Source organism: Protopterus annectens, chromosome 11.part0 (genome assembly GCF_019279795.1).
Source record: "Protopterus annectens isolate FY-2018-M chromosome 11.part0, PAN1.0, whole genome shotgun sequence".
NCBI classification, from domain to species: Eukaryota; Metazoa; Chordata; order Ceratodontiformes; family Protopteridae; genus Protopterus; species Protopterus annectens.
In genome coordinates, this window is record NC_056745.1 from 188,452,993 (window position 1) to 188,475,599 (window position 22,607).

Genomic DNA, 22,607 nt, shown 5'->3' on the forward strand with positions numbered 1-22,607 from the left:
AATAATAATATTTTGTATGGTGGTGGTTGTTTTAAAGGATCAGCATCCATGGTACCACTCTCTTCTTATTTCTTGAATGAAAAATATCCTCCTTTATTAGGAATGACGGATATAGATGCAAGCAAGGTGGATGCTGATATTTGCAACACTGATCAGACTAATTACATTCATACATATTCTAACAATTCAAGCTCAATAGAGAAAGTAATATTAAAATATTGGCCGGTACTTACACTAAATGAAGAACTAAGAGGGGTAATTCCGGATCATCCAAAATTTGTTAGACGTAGAGACACTAACATGAAAGAAAACAGATCACAAACGCACCCTTTGATGGGTTAAGGAAGGGAACTTTCAAGTGTGGGATGTGTAAGCAATGTAGAGCTATCATTAATAATGACACTGTATACATCCCATCGAGAAAATACTTATGTCAAACTAATGGCTATTTTAACTGCAATGCAAAGTATGTGGTTTATTTGGGTTTGTGTACAAAATGTCACAGTTTCTACATAGGAAAAACGGAAAGGACACTCGGATGTAGAATCTATGAACATTTTTATGATGTCTATAAGAAAAAAGAATCCAATGCTTTTTATAAACATTTGTTGGTTTGTCCCAACATGGAAATTTTTTGTTTTGGAGCAAATTATACCAGATAATAGGGGAGGTGATTGGGAATCCAAATTAGAATTCAAAGAATTGTTATGGCAGTTAAAATTAAATGCTGGAAAATGGCCCGGGTTGAATGATAGTGTGAATTTGAGTAGTGTTTTAAAATTAAGAAGGGCCAAATTTATAATTAATTATTAATCATTGTTTTAAAGCTGTTTGCGATTTATTGTATTTTGTTTCTAATTTATGAATGCATGGTTTAGAATTGTAATGTAAATATTTATTATTATTTTTTATGTGGTACATGTTTTAAGATATGCACATTTATGATGTTTAAGTATTCATTTTATGGTTTTATATATCCTATATTTAAACAAGATACTATGTACAATATTTTTAATTCATTTATTAAGTTTTGGTTAAGGATAAAGTGCATTAATAGGTTGGTGCAACTTTAAACACTTATTCCAGTACACTGATTTAATTAATTCCATTAATCACATGATTTATGCATTTCATATATAAGCAAAGTTTGAGTTTTAATTGATTTATCTTGATAAAGCTCAGCATCAGCTGAGCGAAAGCGCTTGATATATTTTTGTGTGGTGTCCAGCAACAGAATAATAAAATTTTTTGGATTTCAATCTTCAGTTTCAAGGCTGGTACTTCGCTCTTACCATGGATTTATTACTTTTTGTTTTTACTAGTTTTTGCACTTTTGTCTTTTACTAAGAATGAGTGCCTAATTACCACATTGAATGTTAATTTCTGGTGCGATGGTATGCTTGCAGAAATTCTGTCCTGTTTTTGGCCCTACCCCAGTCAACTTGGTGCTCATTTTCTCATTACTGGAAGGCTGAGGAAGTATTGGGAGTCCAGAACTATTTAAGCCCCTAGACACACAGTTCTGTTTCCAAAACAGTGTTAAACCATCTAGTTTGTAGTCTCTTAAATGGCCCTAGTTAACTTTTTTTATTCCCCAACATTGAACAATGAAGTAAGTGCAACAAGAATTTTCTTTGAAATGTTATGGATACATCTTGGGATATTAGTGAGTACTGAAAGTGAACATCTGAAGACTGTGTGTGTGTGTGTGTGTGTGTGTGTGTGTGTGTGTGTGTGTGTGTGTGCGTGTCTGTAGCACACGCCTACATTATATGAATTTCTATAGGAATATCAAAGTTTTAGAAACTGAAACCTCGTATTGTCACAACAAAAATCTATGTTTTTGTAAAGGGGCAAGCCCCCCTGCAGATTATATATACCAACTCTGAAGTAATACTGCAGTGGGGAAAAGGGTTAATTCCACAATCCCAGTATGCTAGGATCTGCAGACAAATGCTTCAAGTTTTCAGAAACTGTAACACATAGTCCCGACCATATGATTTTTGCTTTTCTGAAAACTTGGTAATCTAACCTAGCCCCATTTTGAGGTATATACACACACACAAGTGTGTGTGTATGTATATGTGTGTGTGTGTGTGTGTGTGTGTGTGTGTGTGTGTGTGTGTGTGTATATATATATATATATATATATATATATATATATATATATATATATATATATATATATATATATATATTAGTGTGTGTGTGTGCGCGCATTTGTCCCCGATTCAAATTATTGATTGAGCTTTTATACCAGTTCATTCATAAACCTAATGGATTTTATTTTTAATTATTGCAAACAGTACATTTTTGTAGTTTTTTCACCTTTGTATACATAGGAGTGGTTTTTCCATTGTATTATTTAGCTATTGCTTACATTCCATTCTTTTACTTTCTCTGTGCTGGCTTTTTTTGTTACAGGAGTGGGTTTTCTTCTAAGCTGACATGTAAGCATTTGTATGTTTCCCCAGATCACTAATTGGAGTACTACATATCTTCTTGTAGGGTACCTAATTATTTTACAGCTACTCTTTGTGTACCGTGACAGGTTTCACTGCTTATTTCCAATGCTTTTTTTTTTTTTTTTTTTTTTCTTGTCCCAGTGTCATAATAAGAACTGATGCAGTTAAGTCAATTTTTCCAGTATTTTAAATTTGGACATATGGATAACTACATAGAAATATTTATTTTAGGATACTTTTCTATGGTGCACGCTACCTTCTCTTCCCCAAACCGCAATCGCCATTTTTGTTACAGTCAGCATTCACATTGACAGATATTTTATTACTAGAGCCTGCAACATGTTCCAAGTGCATTTTGTAGTTGTTCACTAATGAATATTCCCAATTATTTTGTTTTGGAATCTTTAGGCAATCATGATGACTTCTGCTGATGCCACGTAAAAAGAAAAAGGTGTATGCCTCCGGAAAACCATCACTGGATTTTACTGAAGCCCCATTAGATGGCACTAGACATGTATATGAATCGCCAGTACTTCCAGCCTTGAATCCTAGGCATGTGAATAATGTTCTTGTTCCACATGATACCGGAGTGTCGTGGGTAGGTGCAATGTCTAACTTTGTGTGTATACATATGTAAGGCTAGCTGGAGAGTGTGTTCATCTCCCATGTGGTACTGATGCTTCCCAAGGGAAATAGAGTAGACTCCCTCTTATCCAGTCTTGCTGGGATCGGACCTTAGGCTGGATAAAAGAATGGCTGCTTAATCAGAAAAAGCATACAAAGTAGCAGTTATAGGTGAAAAACGAGCTTGCATTTTAAGTTTATATGATAAGCCAAGATGTTCCGAAGTGCTCAGAGGAGGCAGAAGTGTGTTCTTCTTTGCCCTCTGTTACTACAGCAGAAATTTAAAAGGCTGGTTAAAAAGGAGGCCTGTTATGAGGGCATCTACTGTAGTTAATTTACTGACTTTTTATGGAGTAAGCTGCTGTCGAGCAACCTATGGCACTGGGAGAAAAATGCTGTGGGGGTCAAGGGCTTCCTTGAGGGAAACACTCTTACTAGTTTGCAAGTAGAGAGTCTTTATTCAACTCACTGAACTAGAAAAATAGACACGGCAGATGGTTATATGATCTTTCCAGCTGTAGAATCGTTATCTGCCTCAAAATCATACTGTAAAAAGGAAGATTTGGAGATGGGGAATAATTTACCCATGTTTATTGTAGCTAAAGTAGCTGACTTGAGGATAGGAGCGAGTAAGGCTTCTTTTAAATTTAGTGATACCTTTCTCACTCTCACTCACACACGGTGTTCATTGTTTTCTATTAAAATTCTGTTTAGAAAATATCCTGAGAGTCGTACAGTTTAGGGTTGTTTTGGGCAGAGTAGAAATGGTGTACATCCGCTGGTACAGGGGCACCTGTAGGGCTTAGAGTTTAAGGATTCTACCAGACCGTCGTCTCTTTGATAACAGCAGTGTTGAATGTTTGTTAGTGTTCTCTTCAAGTGTAATCCTGTTGGAATCCCCCCACACATCTGTATCATCCTTTGGGATTTTGTATACAAACTTAAGCCTGCTTCTTTACAGCCAAAACTTAACTTTATTAATGAATACAATGAGCAGTTTCCTAAGAAGACAGAAATATCACAGCCCCTATCACAACACTTGAAATGCAACAACTTCCTTCCAACCTGATCTAGAGAAAGCAGGTAGTTCTTCCCCAGGGTGACTGGTTCTCCTGATAGTACTGGCTATGGAGGCCAGCCTCAGTCTTAAATCTTCTAGTCTTGTGTAATAAGCCTTCCTTAGCCACAGAAAGATGGCTGTGTTATACCCATTTAAATGTAGACTGGCAACAAAACTGACTTTTTCAACATCTGAGTCATTTAATTGTCAGTCACTGAGATAACTGGTGGTAAAAAATAAATAAATAAGCTCTTATGCACCATCGCTGTGTTCCTCCCCCTCCTCTGTGAGAATGACTAAGCTTTGTGCAGCACCTGAATGTCTCCAGGTAAGGGTAAAGCTATGCTAAAATAGCTATCTAACCTTGGCATCTGCCATAAGACTGAGACTTCTAGCATAATTCTCCTCAACCTCAAACACCTGTAGCCACAGAAGTCTAATGAGTTTGCTACAAAATTGTCCTATATGTTTCACCAACAATAAAGACAAGATGCTGTGACTGAACAGAGAGAGCAACATGAGCAAACTGGCTGCAATAGCATGGGAGGTTCGAACCAGACCAGCGACCAGGACAGCATTTGGCTAAGGCAAGTGTTGCAGGACATGGTTGGGTAATAAATTAAGTGGCAGCTCTCTTGCCTCAGGAAACTTTAGTGGATTTCTTCCACACAGTAATGACATGTATGATTCTTCCACACAGTAATGACATGTATGAGAAATTAGTGGTTGCCACTTCTGTACTGTATACTTAAAGCTGCTATCTTAACTGTGTTAAATGTAGCAGGTGACAAGTTTGTGTTTTAAGACAGTTGAATTCTGAGTGTGTTTAACTGTAATGGGCAAAGTCAGAATCTTAAATCAGATTTTTTGGGTTATAATTCAGTGCTTTACAGGAATTTATGATTTGGTGTCTGAGACAGAGATGGCCTATTTAAGCATATGAGTGTTGTAATCCAGATTATCATTAGTATTAGTCAAACACTGTTGCAGTTTGAGTGAACAACATTTTTATAGTTTCTAAATATACAGTGAGTGAAACATTGTTGCCTTTCAGTTTAATTATTTTGCTCTTGAAACATCACCTTTGTGTTTTCTGTTTTCTTTCACAAACCTTGTGAAATGCTCTCACTTGGCTGGTTTGGCTCACTTACTGCAGGATAACCTCCTCCTCAGCGGTGCACATTTGAAATTCTAATACACTTGACATTAAGAGGTATTTGCTAAATTCTCTTCAGAACAAACAAGGAGTACATAGCAAGACTAGAGATCATGATGTAGTGTTAGAAACTGAGGAAGGAACATAGGAGCTTGACCACTCTATGAAAAATGAGCTCAACAAATACTGTCTTCATTTGTGCTTGTTGTCTTGTACTTATTAATTTACTTATTAATTTACTGAGTACACACTGTCAACAACAATAACTGCAGTGCAGGTCAAAAGTTTGCATGGGCAAATACTTGTTTTCTTTTTGCATTTGGTGGAATAGCATGAATTTCTGAAAATAACTGGGTGTGGTCATGATGGCTGAGGTGTAGTGTTTTTCTGCCATTATTGCTACTAGATGCCTGGAATATGTTGGTAAATAACCATTGGGCCCAACTAAACTGGCCATATGCTTTCCACCCCATGAATTCCTCCATTCTGCTTCCTTGGCAACACAATTTAAAAAGAAAAGTCCAGTTTCTTAATTAATACTGTCAATTTGCTCCTTCTCTGTGTGTGTGTGTGTGTGTGTGTGTGTGTGTGTGTGTGTGTGTGTGTGTGTGTGTGTGTGTGTGTGTGTGTGTGTGTGTGTGTACACATATATACGTACATACATGCGTATAGGGGATTATTCAGCAACTAAAGTAAAGTAGCCAATCAGCAGTACTGTATTAAAAATGTTGTGAATGACGTACATGTTCTGTGTTCAGATATTAACTCAAAGGTCTTTAGTTTAATTTTTTTGTGAAGGCAAATTTTCAGATGCTTTGGTCTTATAAATATGTAACTTGGTTTGTTCATGAAGAGGATTTTAATTTCCCAGTTTTATGTGTAGGCTCAATTATTCTGATGTAGCTGGATAATGTATGGTTCAGTTCAGCATCTCCTGTAATAAAGTCACAGCATTTGTACTACAACACAGCTAGGATGACCAGGATTACTGTCCAGTTCGCATGATCTCTTGCAGTCTTTGATTAGGATTTCGTTATTTGTATTGCGTCTTGTGTACTTTTTATAATCCATTAGCAATATTGTGGAGATGTGCAAATTATTTAGTTTAACATATTTTGTTTTACAGGTGTCTCCACAGTTTGATTCTGCAGTGCAACTGAAATATCCAACAAGGCGCAGAGGTGGTCAGAGAGGCATCAGTGTGCTGTACGGCAAAGATAAAAGGAATTTATCTTGCCAGAACTCACTCTCTTTAAAAAGGAGCAAGATTCCTGCTTTGACATTTAAAGAGTCAACTAAATTATCTCGCGTAAGAAGCACTGCAGCACCATTAGGCTGTCTTCGCTCTTCCAAGACTGGTTTGCATTCTAGCTCTTCTGAAGAAGATTCGCCTATGAGACCTAACTGCTGCATGTTGGATAACCTTGCCCATCCTGGATGTGTAAATCAAACTGCACACTGCAATGGTTCTGTAAATATCTGCAAAAATCAAGGGTGTTCAAGCCCTAGAATGAATGAGATTGTGGAATCTCTCGATAGTACCTTTACCCCACCTTGTGTAAACACTCCTGACATGGCCACATGTGTCCCATCTGGAGACAGAAGGGATGTGACTGTTAAAAAGTTGGATACCATTGCATGTCAGAAAAGTCCATTGGTTACCTTTTTCCGTGATATCTGCCCTCCTAGCTGTATACCAGAAGGAGTGCCTGCACCAGTTGTATTGGTATATGATACCCCAGAGCATGAGTATGGTCTAAGGATGTCTTGGAGAAGGAAGCAGAATCTCTCTAATTATCTTGAAAATCAGCGGCATCTTGCAAATACTGCTTTGCCTGTGACTAAATAGGAATTTGAGAGTCATCTCTGCCATGTTTAAGAACAGACACTTGTCAACTAATGGAACTGCTTAAGAAAACGACGCATGCCTTCCTACCACAGTATATTTGAAAAAGCACTGAAATCAGTGTGTTTAATTGGGCGACTTGACACAGAGCTGCTGCTTAACACTTGGCACATACTGGATACTTAATACTTCTAGCATAAAGTCCTTATGCTAGATTAGGAAAGAGAAGAGTGACAGTTCTTCACTCTAGCAATCATGACCACTTCATAATGTGCCTGAGAGGAGTAAGTGATGCTTTTACCCTACCCCGCATAAGCTGAAAATGGGGGGATGAAGTGTGTGTGGTGTTTTTCATGATGTGGCAAGGACTGCCTGGAGATTTGTATGAAGCAGTACTGACTGGATAGTCGGTGGTGCCTTTTCCACCTGCCCTGTTCAAAATGTTATTGAATGGTGATCATTTGTTTTTTATTATAAAAGTCTAGATATGGGCCTTCAACATGAATTTTTATAGCAGAGGAAGATCTGGCTAATACCGTATTAGAGCAACTTAACTAGTATGGAAATGTTCAAGCACTTTTTAACTCCTTGAAAACCACTGGTTGTTCGTATGGTCATTCTGTTTTTTTTTTTTTTTTAACACCATCTTTTCTATTTATGACTCGAGAAGCTAAACATACTAGCTGCATTTAGTGACTGCTGTTTTATATACATCTACGGCTTCCCGAAACATTGCTAAAAATTGTGAAATTGATATTTTTCATTTCCTTGTCAGTAATCCCACTTTTTTAGCTTAACAGATCATTCATGTATTCTACTGTTGTTGCAAATGTTCAGAAACATTGTATGCTTTGCCACACACTTTTAAAGAGGGTTTTATTTTTTCTACTAACACTGTACTGCTGCATGAGTATGCTATTGCAGTTCTGAGATTCTTTTCAGTTTAATACCTTCCTGTATTCCTTATTGCTAGATATTAGGCCTTTCAGTCGAATCCCATTCTTCTAGCATGCCAGAGCAGTCAGCCCTCTCATGTGAATGTGCTCATGCTCCCCAAAAAACACATACCAGGAGGCTTCTGTTTAAGCAGAGACACTTTCTACTTCAGTTTGTCTTGGGCCTTTATTTGGTTTAGTTCAGTTCCATATTGGTTTTCTTTTCTTTTTTAATGTGGTGCAGTTGCAGAAGATGCATTTTACATTGGCATTCTTAAATACTCTCCCAGCATGGAAACTTGTATTTTACTTTCTTTGAGCAACTTCATTCTTTTTCTTTAAAAGGCTAAGAAGTGTGGTTACCTGAAGAAAGCATGTCACTTTCCACAATCAAGTATCTTGCTTCTTGAATGCCAGGATTTGGCTTTTTTTGTTACACAACACGTTTCATCTTTGAAAATGCTAAAACTAGTCATTATTTAAAGAGATTTAAAAAAAGTGTAAGTGGATCAAATAGAGTGGGTAATGGGTCTGCTAAAATGAATGGAGCGCATTTTGATTTGACACGGGGGAAGTTGATGATTTGAGATCCTAAGGCTTATTTTAGTGAGACAAATCTACTTCCAGTATTTGTGATTCTTCCTCACTTTGCAAGTTGATGTTCACTCCTTGCTCTCTGTTCTCTCATTTACCTCACCTTTTCAAAAGATGCTTACAGGAAAGATGGCAGTGTAGGGACAAGTGGACGTAGTTTCACTGTGAATCTTATAAAGTCAAAGTCTCCAAGAGTTTTTATCTGCCCCTTTCTTGGCCAGCGTTTTCTGCTAATGGTACAAAAGGGTATCTGGTCAGGTGCTGGAGGGTCTTGCATCTAGAGTACTAAAATTGGGGTAAAGGGGGCTTGATTTCTGCTCTATGTCCAGTCCTGCTCTTTTTTTCTGTGTTGCAGTATTTTGCTGTGCCTCTGGGAGAAGTCCAGTCACTTGTTGCCCATGGTAGGCTTTCTAATTCTGAAATGACAAGAAAAGGGCTCCATCTGCTTTGCATTCTGAGGAAGAGGAGTTTTATTTAAGTTATGGTAATCGTGAGGGGGTTGTCATTTTGTGGTTTACTGCTGATTCATAAGGCAGTTCTGTTTCATAGGGACTGATCCTTATTTGCAGTGTGTTCCATTTAGAGAAGCATTAATTTCATAGGCTGTTTGCCTAAATAGAGGCAACACTGGATGCTCCTAAGTACATGTCATTTGGTGATGTGTTAAGAGCAGGAGATTCACTTTGTGACCAGCTTCTACCAATTTCCTCGAAATCTGATAGTGTCCAAAAATAATTCCATTGTTTAAAAATACAGTGGCTAGTCTTGTATTGATTTACTTAGCTGTTTTAAAGGGATCCAAGAAAATTCATTAACTTTGAGCAGTTTAAGGTCCAAGGTGTCCGGTTTAAAAAAACGTGTACAGCTGCCACTTTGAGTCTGAGCATTGATTGCTTGACAGTTGTGGTATGGAAGTACTAGGGTGTTAGTATTAAAAAGTTTGTGAACTTAACATGATGGCACACATTTTAAAGTTGTTGGAAAGATTAACTTTCCAAACTGCTTCTGAAGTGGACGCCTATAACTTATCAAGTGCAGTTACAGTGCAGCTCGTTTCAGCTTGAGGACCATAGCTACAGGTTTAGTTTTAAGGAGAAAGGATTGTACCAATCGGACCTTTTCCCAGATATGTGAAAGACTAGTTTTGTTTATTTATGTATGTCTTTTTGCACACTAAGAAAATCTGAAAGTTTTCATTAAGAGGGAGTGGGACAGATCTGTGAAGTATGTGTTTTAATCATCCATTTGCTGATGCTCCTTGAAATTTATCCTCGGTTCATGGATGTTCTGGTGAAGCAACAGTGTAAGCAAAAAACACAATGCCAGTATAAATAACAACGTGAGATACAGTTAACAAAATTAATTATAGGGCTTGTATGAGACTGAGGTTTCCCTTTTACTGATCCTGCGATTGCCCTTCCTCAGTGACTGGGGGAAAAAATTGCTTCTTTAAGAGAAGCAAGTAGTTCAAGATCAAGGTGGACAACTAAGTTGGCATGTTGGGATAAAGCCCTGACTGTCACAGGCAACACAAGTTCAGTTTTGTAGCCCTGATGCCTGTAGGAGCTGGATGATGAGAATGGGAGGGAGTGGTTGCTGCTGGCTCAGTATACTGGGAGAGGGATACTGCTTTGCTCGCCACATAGGGGTGGCATAGCTGGAGCAGTAGGTGTTACCCAATGAAGACTGATCAAGCCAGCCAGGCTGGTGCGTTCGGAGTATAGTACACCAGTAAACAGATGGGAATCTGGCCTGTGGAGGCAAGCTTTCCTTTGGCAGAGTGCAGAAGCAGGATCAGCAGAGCCACCAAGAGGGAGGAGGGAGTTTCCCATGGGGAAGGTGTTAAAAATGAAAGATGTAAGAGAGAGAATCTTAAACATGCAATAGAATTTGTAAGGTATTAAAACAGGAGAGCGATAAGGCAGTATATCCACTTAGAATGCAGCACGTACGTTAATGTAGCACAAAAAAGCTACTAAGTACCAAATAATTGGTACTCCAGTGTATCGACAAATAAATATCTCAAGTCCACTCTGTGGTCGAGAAGTTGGAATATATGTGTTTTCTACATTGAGCTTATGCATAACTGTCGAGTGGATTTATTGACCACAGCGTGGACTTGAGATATTTATTTGTTGATACACTGGGAGTACCAATTATTTGGTACTTAGTAGCTTTTTTGTGCTACATTAACGTACGTGCTGCATTCTAAGTGGATATACTGCCTTATCGCTCTCCTGTTTTAATACCTTACATTTACTGAACGATATTGGAGAAGCGTTTCAAACAGCCATTATTTTCTTCATTTTTATTTTTATGCAATAGAATTTCTTGCACCTCCATTTTCTTGACACTTTTTTCCTGAGTGCTACAAACATTCAGATTTGGTTGACATGATCTTTCTGGAGAGCACCATCAGCCAAACACACAGAACTAGTACCTTGAGGAATTTAGGAGAAAAGTCTTATGTCATGGTACACAAAAAGGATTGCCTTTAAAAAATCAGCTCTGAATACTGACTGTTCAGTCACTGTTGGTCTTTGCTGATACCAGATACGCAAGTATTTTGCATTTCCATATCTCCACATTCCCATTCATAGGGCTGAGAGGAAATTACTCAGGTTTCCAGCTTCCATGTAATATGCTAATGTGAATAATTCATTTCCTGTTTACACATTTGCCAGTTGCCTTTCCTTCTGTTCTTGGGTTCTTTACCAAATAACTGGTTTCAGTATTTGCGTAATTCGGGTTGTTAAACATTCACAGTATCGCAACATGGACAACTGCTTAGGTGAAGCCAGGTCCTTGGAAGTTCTGAAAAACTCCTATGTTTTCAAGGTTCGATTTTCTCGCCCTCCATTTGCTTACTGTGCGACTCTGAGTAAGTCACTTAACTATACAGTGCTCCTGGAATAAGTCTGAAAAAGTCCATGTGGATCAGTGGTCACCCTAGTTAATAAATAGAAATATGTACCAGAATAAATTTCTCTGCATCAGACGAATTACCTTTTAAATGGATAAATTAGATACTTGTCCCTCTCGCACCAAGAGATAAATTTTTTAAGCAATTTTGGGGGATGCTAAAGCTTCAAAGCAGAAGAAACCCTCAGGCAAGATGTATGTTGTCCAATATCTATTCCACAGGGTAGGATACAGCAGATAAGCATCCTTTATATTTGGAAACAAAATGTTTTATTAGCAAGAGCAATTCTCAAGGGTTTTATGCCTTGCTTCATTCTTAGAATAGTTAGTGGATGACTTCAGTAAACTTGTTTGACTTTGCTTGGGGAGATACTTTTTCAAAGCCTCTGGGACTTTTGTCTCCAAAACCTAAATGCAGACTGTGGCAGGCTTTAGCCTTAAACGCACTCAGATCAACACTGGAATCAAGAGTAATGTAAACTATGATACAGTACCACTGAAAAGGAGAGTATACCAACAAATAAGTAGAAACTTTTATTTTTAAGTATAAGTAGCAGTGACTGGGATGAAGAAATGATGAATCTTTCTTTTCGAGTAATTTTTTATTCTTTGTCTTGTCAGAGCCCTCTGATTCTTCCCCTGAGTAGTGCAGTCTACTTGCCATACAATTGGAAGGTCAAGCAGAAAGGTTTAGGCTTTTCTGGATTGGCACGATGTGGAGTTTCCCCAAAGTGGATTTATTTGTATTTCATCAGCACCAGCAGTTGCAAGAATTCTCGTCAAGCTTCTCACAAAAAAAGCTTGAGTGATGAAATGAATAAAATTCTTAACGGTGTGTTTTTGTCAGTGGTTTTATTTACTTGCTGTGTCACTTCACGTACGACACTTTAACTTGTAAAGTGTATGCTGAATAATTGCATCTATTCACTCGGCTAATTCTGCCCACAAGAGAGACTTTTCTGATAGCTTTAGGCCTTATCACAACTTTAATTGTTGTGGCCCCTTATGCCAGGTTTCATATGGGAGTACTTTATTGGATAGTTTGTCCAGTAATCTCAGAATCATGTCTGTTATCTTTCTGGTTTAAGTCTTTAGAGCTTATCTTTATCCAATACAATGTTTGTTGGATCTCGCCTCTATATAGTCTTAAGATGAAGCCTTCTTGTCTCGTACCTTTCCCCTTAGGCCTCCATTTCAAGAGTTTAACTTTGTTTGGACATTCTTTCTGGATGAGCTCACTGTTCTGTTTTTTGAACAAGCTGCTTCTGCAAATCTAAGAAGTTTTGTCTTGCAAGACCAGTGGCAAGGTTCCAAAATACTTTCTCTCAGTGTAAGTGACCACTTGCATTGAGAGCAGTTGTTTTGGAATCTGGCTCTCAGTGTAAGCCTGTATTTCAAGTGACCATTAGTTCAGCAAAGAGAATATTAGATTTGCAGTCTGTTTCTTCCAACCCATGTAACTTTCCATAAAAAAAAGTTGGCACACTGAACAAACCTAGCTCTTGTCTATAAAGGAACTATTGACTGCAACCTGAATGGGTCTATTAATAATTATTGAAAATCATGTGGAAGGCTTTTATTTTTGCTGTAATTACGCTCTCGAAATGTAAAGTGAGCTGTCTAATTCTAAAATACGTATTTTTTACCATAGTTACTTTAATGGAAGCATATTATGCTTAACAAAGTTCTGTTTTTGTATTTTACTGTGTGCTGAACTGCTGACCGGCTAGTTCCTTTTTCCAATGTCATCTTGCCATGCCTTCTGATAATGTAGTTTTGGGGAGAAGCAGTAGTTGGTAGGAAGGTCTACAGCAGGTTTCAGCACAAAATGCAAAACTCAACCATTCACTCAGTCAATCAAACATTAAATCAATAAAGTTACTCAAGTAAAAGGTAACCAAATGATTAAGATTCTTAGTGAAGTATTTTGCTTGTAATGTAATGACACAAATACAACAATGTAAATAGCTGTCCACCCTGGAAAGGTGACTTTTAGGAAGAAGACTGTTGGTGTGGGAATCGCCTCAGTGACAACCCTACTGTAAAGTGTGTGCTTGTTTATACATTGAATAGATTAGTATTGGAATGATGAGTGTTTTGAATGAAATCTGTTATTTCTGTGTACATTCAAGTTCTACATTTAATCAGTTGGCTGTCCTGGCTGGAACTTTGAATAATTCATTCTATTTGAAGTGTACAAAATTCAACATTCGTTTGACAAAATGGTGTCTCTTACATTGTTTGTGTTGTGTCCCTGTGTTTTTTATTCATATAGTCTCTCACTTGCACTGAAAATTGCAACAGGCCTTTTTTGTATTATGAGTTTCCGTGCATGGCTATGTAAGACAACTGTAGTGTAACGTGGTGGTGAAAATGCATGCAGACTAGCAAGCTTTTGCTGCTAAGATACCTGATGCAGTAGATTCATGAATGTTCTTCAAGGAGTGGACAGCAGTTACTGTCAACTTTATGTATGATGGGAGTTGAGAGAGCAGTTTCCAGTAGCATCTGGTACTGTTCAACCTTAGGTACCCAACTGGTTGAATTGATGGAAATAACTGCACACTGGCAACTAAGCTATGGAAGCTGAACTGTGATATTTGTCCTGTTTAAAAAGGTAAAAAATAAAATAATCTGCCTGAAGATTTTGCACAAAATTTTACTGTTAGCCTGTTGGTGTGCCAGATTGACATCTGTTTGCAGTGCGATTGACCTGTATTTTGCAGTATACTGTATTTGCCTTTTTTTATTATTATTTTTTAACAAGAAACATCTTTATTAAATTGTCACTTATGACGTAGGCAATTGTACATTTATATAAATGAAAACAAACCATATTGGCATAGTCTTAATTGCAAGCATTTTATATCGCAGACTGTATTGACATAATTTTAGTTGCAAACATTTTACGTCAATTATACTCTACTCAACCATTGTCAGCCAAACATTACATGGTTCATACAAATCCTACCTTTTTTAAACCTCATTTCTCCCCTGTATGTATTCCCACAGTTCCCATTTTTTCCTATGAAATTTCCTCCTACCCTTTTCTAAAGATCCCACTTCCAGTTGTTTTGTCTCTGTTCACTGCTTCTAGTACAGTTGGTTTAGGCTTTGATTTCCATTTTCTGGTAATTGCTTTTTGACGACAACAATTAAGAATGAGCAAGGCCTTACATGTCTAGGCAGTTCTGATTCTTTGTCATAACTTAGAAAAATCATTTCCCTAGTTACACCAATTTGCTCACCAAATATCTCTGATACAGTAGTCTTTAAAGTCTGCCAACTCATTACACTTCCAGAAAATATGTTCCCAGTTACCTTTTTTTCCCATAACCGAGGAAAAATCTTCTGGAGTCTAATTGGAGTATAAAACTATGTAAACATTTCTAAGCAAAATCTTAAATCTTCTAGATTTTGTTGCATATAACATGTATTGTTTCCTTTTAATTGCTTAATCAATCTCTCTCTTCCCAATCCTTTCTAACCTACCATGACTGATTCTTGTAGTTGTGCAATATTTTGTAAGCTTTACTAATTATTTCTTTAACATCAGGTTCTCTTCTATATTTTACTAAAAATTGTACCACTGATGGTCTTTCATTTTAAGACCCCCACCACACACACACACACACACACTTTTTTTCTCTTTGCCTGTACTCTGCCTTCCATATCAAGGATTGATATCGATCTCTTACCTGCAATCCAAGTAGATTCTTGGCATCTTCCCATTCTATTACCTTTCCCTCGCTAGTTATTTGCTCCTAATACCTTCTTTCTTTTGCCAGTTTCTCCAATAAATTCCAGCCTCCTCTTGCCTATTTTCTATATCCCTAGTTGCAGTCATCCCTGTTGGCAGAATCTCCTTTCTCCATTATTGTATTAGCTTAGTTGTTAGAATATGCTTTGCTACTTTATAGGTTCATAGGTTCATACTAGGCCATCTGCCCTGGGGCAATTATAAGCCTAGCCCGATTCTGTATGGCTTGCGCCACCCCTTGATTTGAGTATACTGTGCCCTTTTTAAGGTTTAGTTTACTGTGCCTCTGTCGAATAGTGACACGGGAGTAATCCCTGGGACAAACCTACAATCCCCCATCCACTTATCAAGATTCTTCTTGAAGAGATTCAGTGAGGTGCTCTGCCTCACATGAACTGGAATTCTATTCCAGAGCGAAGGGAGCCTCTGGGTTATGAACCTGTCCCTCCGGCAAGTTCTATTTATTTCTGTGCTGAGGTTCAAATCCCTCGAGCGTGTGGCTCTAAGGGATTTAGATTTACTGAGGTGGAGCATGTCCATTAATTCTGGATTTGACATAGCTTTGTATGTCAGGCATAGATCGCCTCAAGTAGGCGGTATGCAACTGAGTAGAGCTGGAGTTTTTTTTAACCGAGCAGCATATGGCATCTGTTTGAGACCCTTGATCCTCTTGGTGAGATACTTTTGGGGTTTTTCTAATTGCTGCAGGTGTCGGGTAAGGTACATCCCAAAAGGGGCATTGTATTCTATGATGGGCCTGATGAGGGATGAATAAAGGGGCACGATTACCTCTCTTGATCTAGATGTGAAACCCTTCGTGATGAGGTGGGCTATGTAGAAAGTCTTTCTAACCACTTTGGCAATGTGGTTTTCCAAGGAGAGATTGCTATCAACTTGGGTCCCCAGGTCCCTAATAACTTTCTCTGTACTTAATGGGTTTCCGCCTATGTGGTAATTTGTGGGCACATTGTTTTTGCCAAAGGGTATGACTATACATTTTTTGGCATTTAGCTTTAAACCATGGTGCTGGCACCAGCTATCTGTCTCTGTGAGACCTTTTTGAAGGATGTCTGTGTCAGCTGGAGAGTTGATTATGGCGCCCAGTTTGCAGTCGTCTGCGAACTTGGTGAGCCATAGTCCTCCCACGTTTGCCTGTACCTCGGAAAAGTATATACTGAACAAGAGTTGGTCCCAGGACAGAACTCTGTGGGACGTCACCTGTGACCGGTTTCGAGTCTGACATGGCTCCAGCAACTCTCACTCTGTGGGTTCTGTCTTTGAGCCAGTTTGCGACCCATCTTGTGACATAGGGGTTTATATTTAAGCTGGATAGCTTATCTATGATGCCCGAGTGGGGTATTGTGTCAAATGCCTTTGCAAGGTCCAGATAGGCTGTGTGGACTACCTTCCCTTCATCTATGGCTTTGGTGACTGTTTCAAAGAAGTCAACCAGGTTCAAAAGGCAAGATCTGCCCTTGTCAAAGCCGAACTGGGTAGGATCTAGTGTCTGTAGGTCCCCAATGTCTTTGTTTATGAGCTCCATGATGATCCTCTCCATAGCCTTGCAGACTAAGCTAGTCAGGCTTATGGGGCGATAGTTTCCAGGGTCCGTAGAGGCTCCACCTTTGTGGAGTGGGACCACTGTTGCTGTACGCCATTCTGTGGGCACATATCCTGTAGTGAGGCTGAGATTGTATAGCTGTTTTATTTGAGGGATTAGTTCCTCTTGTAGTTCATGTAGGACGCAACCTGGGACGCCATCTGGTCCCATGGAAGCAGTGTTTTTTGCTTTGGAGAGGGCAGCCTTCATCTGAGATGTTTGGGAGGCAGCCCTCTGCCGGGATAGATACTTGCTCTTTTGGGGGGGGGGGGGTTTGCACTGAACCTGTCTGCCAGGATATTGGCGATGTCTCTGGGTTCAGTGTATTTTTTGTCATTTAGAATCAATTCAGAACAAGTCTGGGAGTTGCATCCCAGGTTTCTAGCATAACTGAAAAAAGCCTTATGATTGTGTTTGGTGTCCTGTGCAATTTTTCTCTCGAAGCTGGCCTTGGAGGATTTTATGAGGGATCGTAATTTTTTGCTAGTACTGATCAGAGATGCCTTCCCTATTGGGGATTTTGCTCTATCATGTAGTAGCTTCCTCCTTCTGTTGTACAGTTTATTTATGGCAGGGGTCCACCAGACTGGACATCTGCCTATGGATGATTGGGTCTTGGTTTTGTTTGGGATAGCATGATCCATGCATTCCTGGAGATGTCTGTAGAATGCATTTATATAGGATTCTGTAGTTTGGGCTGTTGTTTCCACTGGCCCTGGGGCCTTGAAGGATTCCACTTCGGTTTTGAGAAGTTCGCTTTTGAGAAGTTTTTCACTGTGGTTTTCTGGGCTGGGGGTGGGGTCGGGATGTGGACGTCCAGTGAAATTAATTTTATGGTCTGATCTTACCAATGAGGGATATACTTCTGGTGTGGAGCATAGAGTCCCCATGTTGGTAATGATCAGGTCTAGTATGTTGTCCCCTCTTGTGGGAGTGGTGACTAGTTGTTCCATAGCATTTGAGTTTATAATTTCCAGGAATCTTTGGGCTAAGGTGCTAGGGCTTGAGTAGTGCTCCCAGTCAATGTTTGGGTAGTTGAAGTCGCCCAATATAATGGTGTTCGGAGAGATCTTCATGTTCTCCAATGTTTTCAGGAAGGCCGACTGGGATACCTGACTTTGAGAGGGTGGTCTGTAGGATGCTATAAACTGAAAAGCAGTCTTGCCCACTGTTAGTTGCACATGGATGGTCTCCGATACTTCGTGCAATGCCACTAACCTGGAGGTGTGGATATCCTTGATAAATATGGAAACTCCCCCTCCTTTTGTGGTTCGGTCCGGGTTTTGGGGCCGAAAAGCATGATACGAGGTATAGCCTGGTAGTGCTGGCGTGCTCTCTGGAGCCTTGAACCAGGTTTCTGTCACTGCACAGATATCTATGTTCTCCATACTGAGGAGAGCTTCGAGTGCGTGCATCTTGAGGTTAAGATTTCTGGCGTTTAGCAGCATTACCCTTAGTTTCTTGTTCCTTGTGCTGTCTATTGGGGTGGGTTTGACTTTTGAGCCTTGCCTAAAAAAGGCACTATGGGGGTGGCAAGAGCCTTTGCCAATATCCGAAAGCCCAGTGGTGACAGGTGCAAGCCGTCCCTAGCGAAGCAACGTGGCTTGTCGAGCATGTCATCCCAGGCTGACAGACACTGGATCCCCTTTGAATGACACCAAAACTTTAGCCAATTGTTAAAATCGATTATTTTGTCTTTGTACTGTGGCATCATTCTAGGTGAGGGTAAGATGCTGCTCAAGGTCAGGGTCATACCAGCCTGGGCTACATTATAATAATCTGTATGGTTATTATTCTCTTTTAAAGGTCTGCATCCGAAAGCCCAGTCTTTGTTTCTTGAGCTTCCTCCCCGTTTCATCATCTCTTTCCACTTTGAATTGTAGGTTTCTGCTTGTGCTTATGTGTAGGAGGCTTAATGTGCAGCTCTGAAATACCCCTTCCAATCGGGCAATCCCAATCCACCTTATTCTATTGGAAGAATCTGTTGACTCTTGCCGTCTTCCCCTCCCAGATAAAAATCCTTCAGCTCTTTATGCAGTTTACATGGAATGGAAGTTCTAATCAAACAAGGAAATTAAATCTGGCCAGTTGGTTCACCTTTTTAATGGAAGGGCTCGTGGACTGTCTGTGTGCCTGACTAGCAAAGGTTGAATGTGCCTGTATATAAAGTACATCTTGAGCATATGTAGATGCCACCAGTTTTTTTATGCAGGTATGTGCTCCTTTATTATATGCACCGCAGTATGCTGACAGAAAAGAGAGGATTTGCAAGAGAAATGTTCCATTAAACTGTTCCGTTAGCAACCCTAGTGTGTCATCTGGGAAGGAATGGCTTCAGACACAAAGCACATGGATCAGCTGGCAGAAGTTTTTAAAACTAGCATAATGGATGCTGTATATGTATCTGGTGTACCCTTCCTCTATTCAGTAGTAGTCACGTGGGCAGACCCTCCTATTGCTTCAAGCTGTTACATTTCAGGAAATATGCTTGCTATGTATATTTTTTTCCTTTCTTGAGTAGGAAGGTTGCACTTCTTTAGTGTTCCTCAGACTTTCTGCTAGTCTTTCTCCTTTTAGGTGACCATTAATTTTGTTGCTCTTATGAATAAACAATTTGCAATGGTCATATTTTCATTGTAGCATCTGTTTTTTTTTTAAGCTTTGAATTTGATTACAGTTAGCCTTTTATTCCTGTTGCTTTTGGCCTCTCTCTAAATGTTAATGGAATTTTTGTGTGTGAGAATGTTTGATTCCTTCTGAAAGTAGCATTTGTTTTCTTTTTCTGCCTGATAAACGCACCTTTTGATATGCTGATGTATATTGTCTATCTTTTGAATAAACTGCTGTGTAATGTGATTTTTTTTTAACTTCTGAAATTTGGTGACGGAAACGTTTTTGATTATCTTGTGTTTAATCCAAATGAAGTTTTAGATGGAGCTTGTGTTTAATCCATTGTCTACTGATTCAGCTTTTATCATTTTCTCCTGATGCCTGAAATATTTATTTCTATGTTTGAAAATTCAGGTGTGTGCACATTATTCTACTTCACTGGAATCAGACAACTGGAAAAGAAAGTATGACCAAAACTTGCAACTTTTTATAAATTTTTGTCTGAAAAAGATGTGCTATCACTGGCACAAGTGAGATTCAAAGGAGGCCTCCTGTTAAAAACTGTCTCTCCTTACGGGGGTTCTAGCCAATTTCCGGCTTGGTTTTCTTCAGAAATAGTTAATGTAACAGCCATGACATTTGAGTCATCCTGTCTGTCCTTGTGTCCCTCATGGCCTGAAACTGCAGAAGTGTTGAATGCTGCCCTTCCCTACCTTGACCAGAGAAGACTTGGGCCAGTGTACCCTGATATGGGCAAGTGTTTAGTTCTCCCGTTTTGTGCCGAGTTCGGCATGTTCTAATTAGTTCTTCCCAAAATTTTGTTAGCTACACATCATGGCTACCTTTTTTTTTACTGTGCAACAAATTGTCCTCCTATTTTATTTGGCTGTAAAGAGTTATTTCATCTGTAAACTTGGCAATCACGTAGTGTCTAAAGATTTTTGATTACAATATTTGCTTTGCTTTAGGACGAATCACAAATTCGTAGAATGTGGAACTGCAAAGGTTTCTGAGTCATGAAAATCTGTACACAAAAAGAAGTCCAGTTGGAGAAATCAGAAAAAATCAAGATGATAAAGATCGGTCTACTTGCCAACAGATTCTGGTTCTTCTATTTTGTCTTTCTTCACCAGATGCGGTCAGAAAAAAAAGTTTTTTGTGACTTGGGATGCCCTATCCTATGTACATTGAAATTGGTACTGGCCTGTGTACAAAGACTGTCCATTCCAAAGGTCATCTTATTTGCTCTGGAACCTAAGCAAAAGATTCCCAGGCAGTAACTGCATATGTCTGAGCCGCACTTTTTCAGTAAGGGAAGTGCCTAAAGTGTTGGAATTCCAAGGCTGCTGCCTTTCGGCTCTAAGACAGGTCTCACCAGATCTCCTCTCCAACATTGGTTGACCACAGAAAGGTAACTAAAAAACATCATTGCTGCATCGGTGGACAAGGCCAATTCTTCAGTGGGATTGACTTGAGTTCATGCCAAGACTCCAGCAGCCTTCACCTATACTGACATTTTCAAAGCTTCCCTACAACCAAAAAGTGGGAGTGCTTTGTCTCATTCTTCTAACTAAGAAGAAAATATTTTTAAATTTTATCTTTTCCCATAATATATGCTGCCAGTTAATGATGTCACAGCCTTACAGTCTTTGGGCTTCTCCCCAGTACAAAAAAAAAAAAAAATGAATGAATGAAACTGTTAATATATTGCTAAACTCTGACTTCCCCACACATGAATTGAATTGTATCCTAAACGGAGCTCACAAATTCTGTACGTTTCACATTGAAAAACACATCCTGTATTAAAATCGGAAATCCAGAGCTGAAATAGTCTCTGGACCTGTGTTATGTTAAGGGTCTACTGCATAGGTTATTAGATTTTGGGTAATGAACCCCCTCAGTCATCAGAGAAACCGGAGTCTCCCCTAGATATTAAAATAAAAATTGAACCTCACCATAGAAAATAAAAGTGCTGCACTGTATGTGGAAGTTCTACACTCCCAATAAAAAAAAAAAAAAAACAAGCTTGAAAGTAATCAAGATGTGACTTGTACATTATTCGATGTATTAATTGACTGTTCATTTTGCATTTATTTTGTTGCCAATTAATTTAACTACTTAGCATTTATTTTTTCTTGGATATTGCATCTTCTGATTTGCTTGGGCATGCACTACAAGCCCAGACCTTCCTCGTTCTGAACTACTGGCCTAGTTCACAGACTATCCAAGAAGGTACCTGCCTATGTTTTCCTAGAGAGTAAATTGTTGGGCAGCTGGTAAAAAGATTTATACCTGTGGTGGTACAGCGGTAGCATTGTTGCCTCACAGCAAGAGGTTCTCCTCTTCGATTCTCGGCTGGAGTGCGGGGAGTGCTTTCTGTGTGGAGTCTGCATGTCCTCCCTGCGATTGGGTGGCATTCGAAAAACATACGTAAATGGGCGTGCCTTCATTGAAGGTTGGACATCGAGCTGGCACCTCAGTGTTCGTGAAAATCTACTGCCAATCATTAGCGGACTGGTGTTCCGCTGTGGCGACCCCTAACCGGGAAAAGCCAAAAGACAACAACCACCATAACATTAGCTACTCTTAATATTGGTTCACATTATCTTGTCATAATTCTGTTTTGAATAAATGTTTGTAAATGTTAAAATATCCACTTCCAAATTGAAAGAAGAGTTACCAAGTTACTAATGGGAACAATTATGACCTAGAGACAAAACTACCAACATAGTGAAAAAGTCTCCAGGCAGCCTTAAGGTGTTACTGCTCAGTGCTAGGAGCTTAACCAAAAAAACTTCACACTGCATAGCCTTCTGCACATTTAGACCAGTAACAGCACAAACTGGGACCAAATGTAGAAGTGTCTTGATCTACATTAGCAACAGATTCCTCCATACTAATTAAACAAGATGATACCATGGAGCTGATCCATGTGCAAGACACCAAAGATATGGTCCATCCCCATGTCATGGCTAGCGGCAGGTCACCATCTGTGTCTCTAGAGTCTCCTAACTCTTACCTAAACCTAGTGGAGG

General features: G+C 39.1%; 1 protein-coding gene across 3 annotated transcripts in view; it reads left to right on the plus strand.

Moving 5' to 3' along the window:
- RHNO1 (RAD9-HUS1-RAD1 interacting nuclear orphan 1) overlaps positions 1–21,923 on the plus strand; it is a 31,894-nt gene extending 9,971 nt beyond the window's left edge. For 2 of the 3 annotated variants that reach the window (XM_044087604.1, XM_044087603.1), the window contains 2 exons: positions 2,874–3,063; positions 6,432–8,020. In XM_044087604.1, coding sequence (XP_043943539.1) covers positions 2,896–3,063; positions 6,432–7,154 — 891 coding nt within the window. In that variant the 5' untranslated portion in view covers positions 2,874–2,895 and the 3' untranslated portion in view covers positions 7,155–8,020. Of the gene's footprint in view, positions 1–2,873; positions 3,064–6,431; positions 8,021–20,540 lie in introns of those variants that run through there. The other variant, XR_006366942.1, reaches the window with a different exon arrangement.
- The last annotated feature ends 684 nt before the right edge of the window (positions 21,924–22,607 follow it).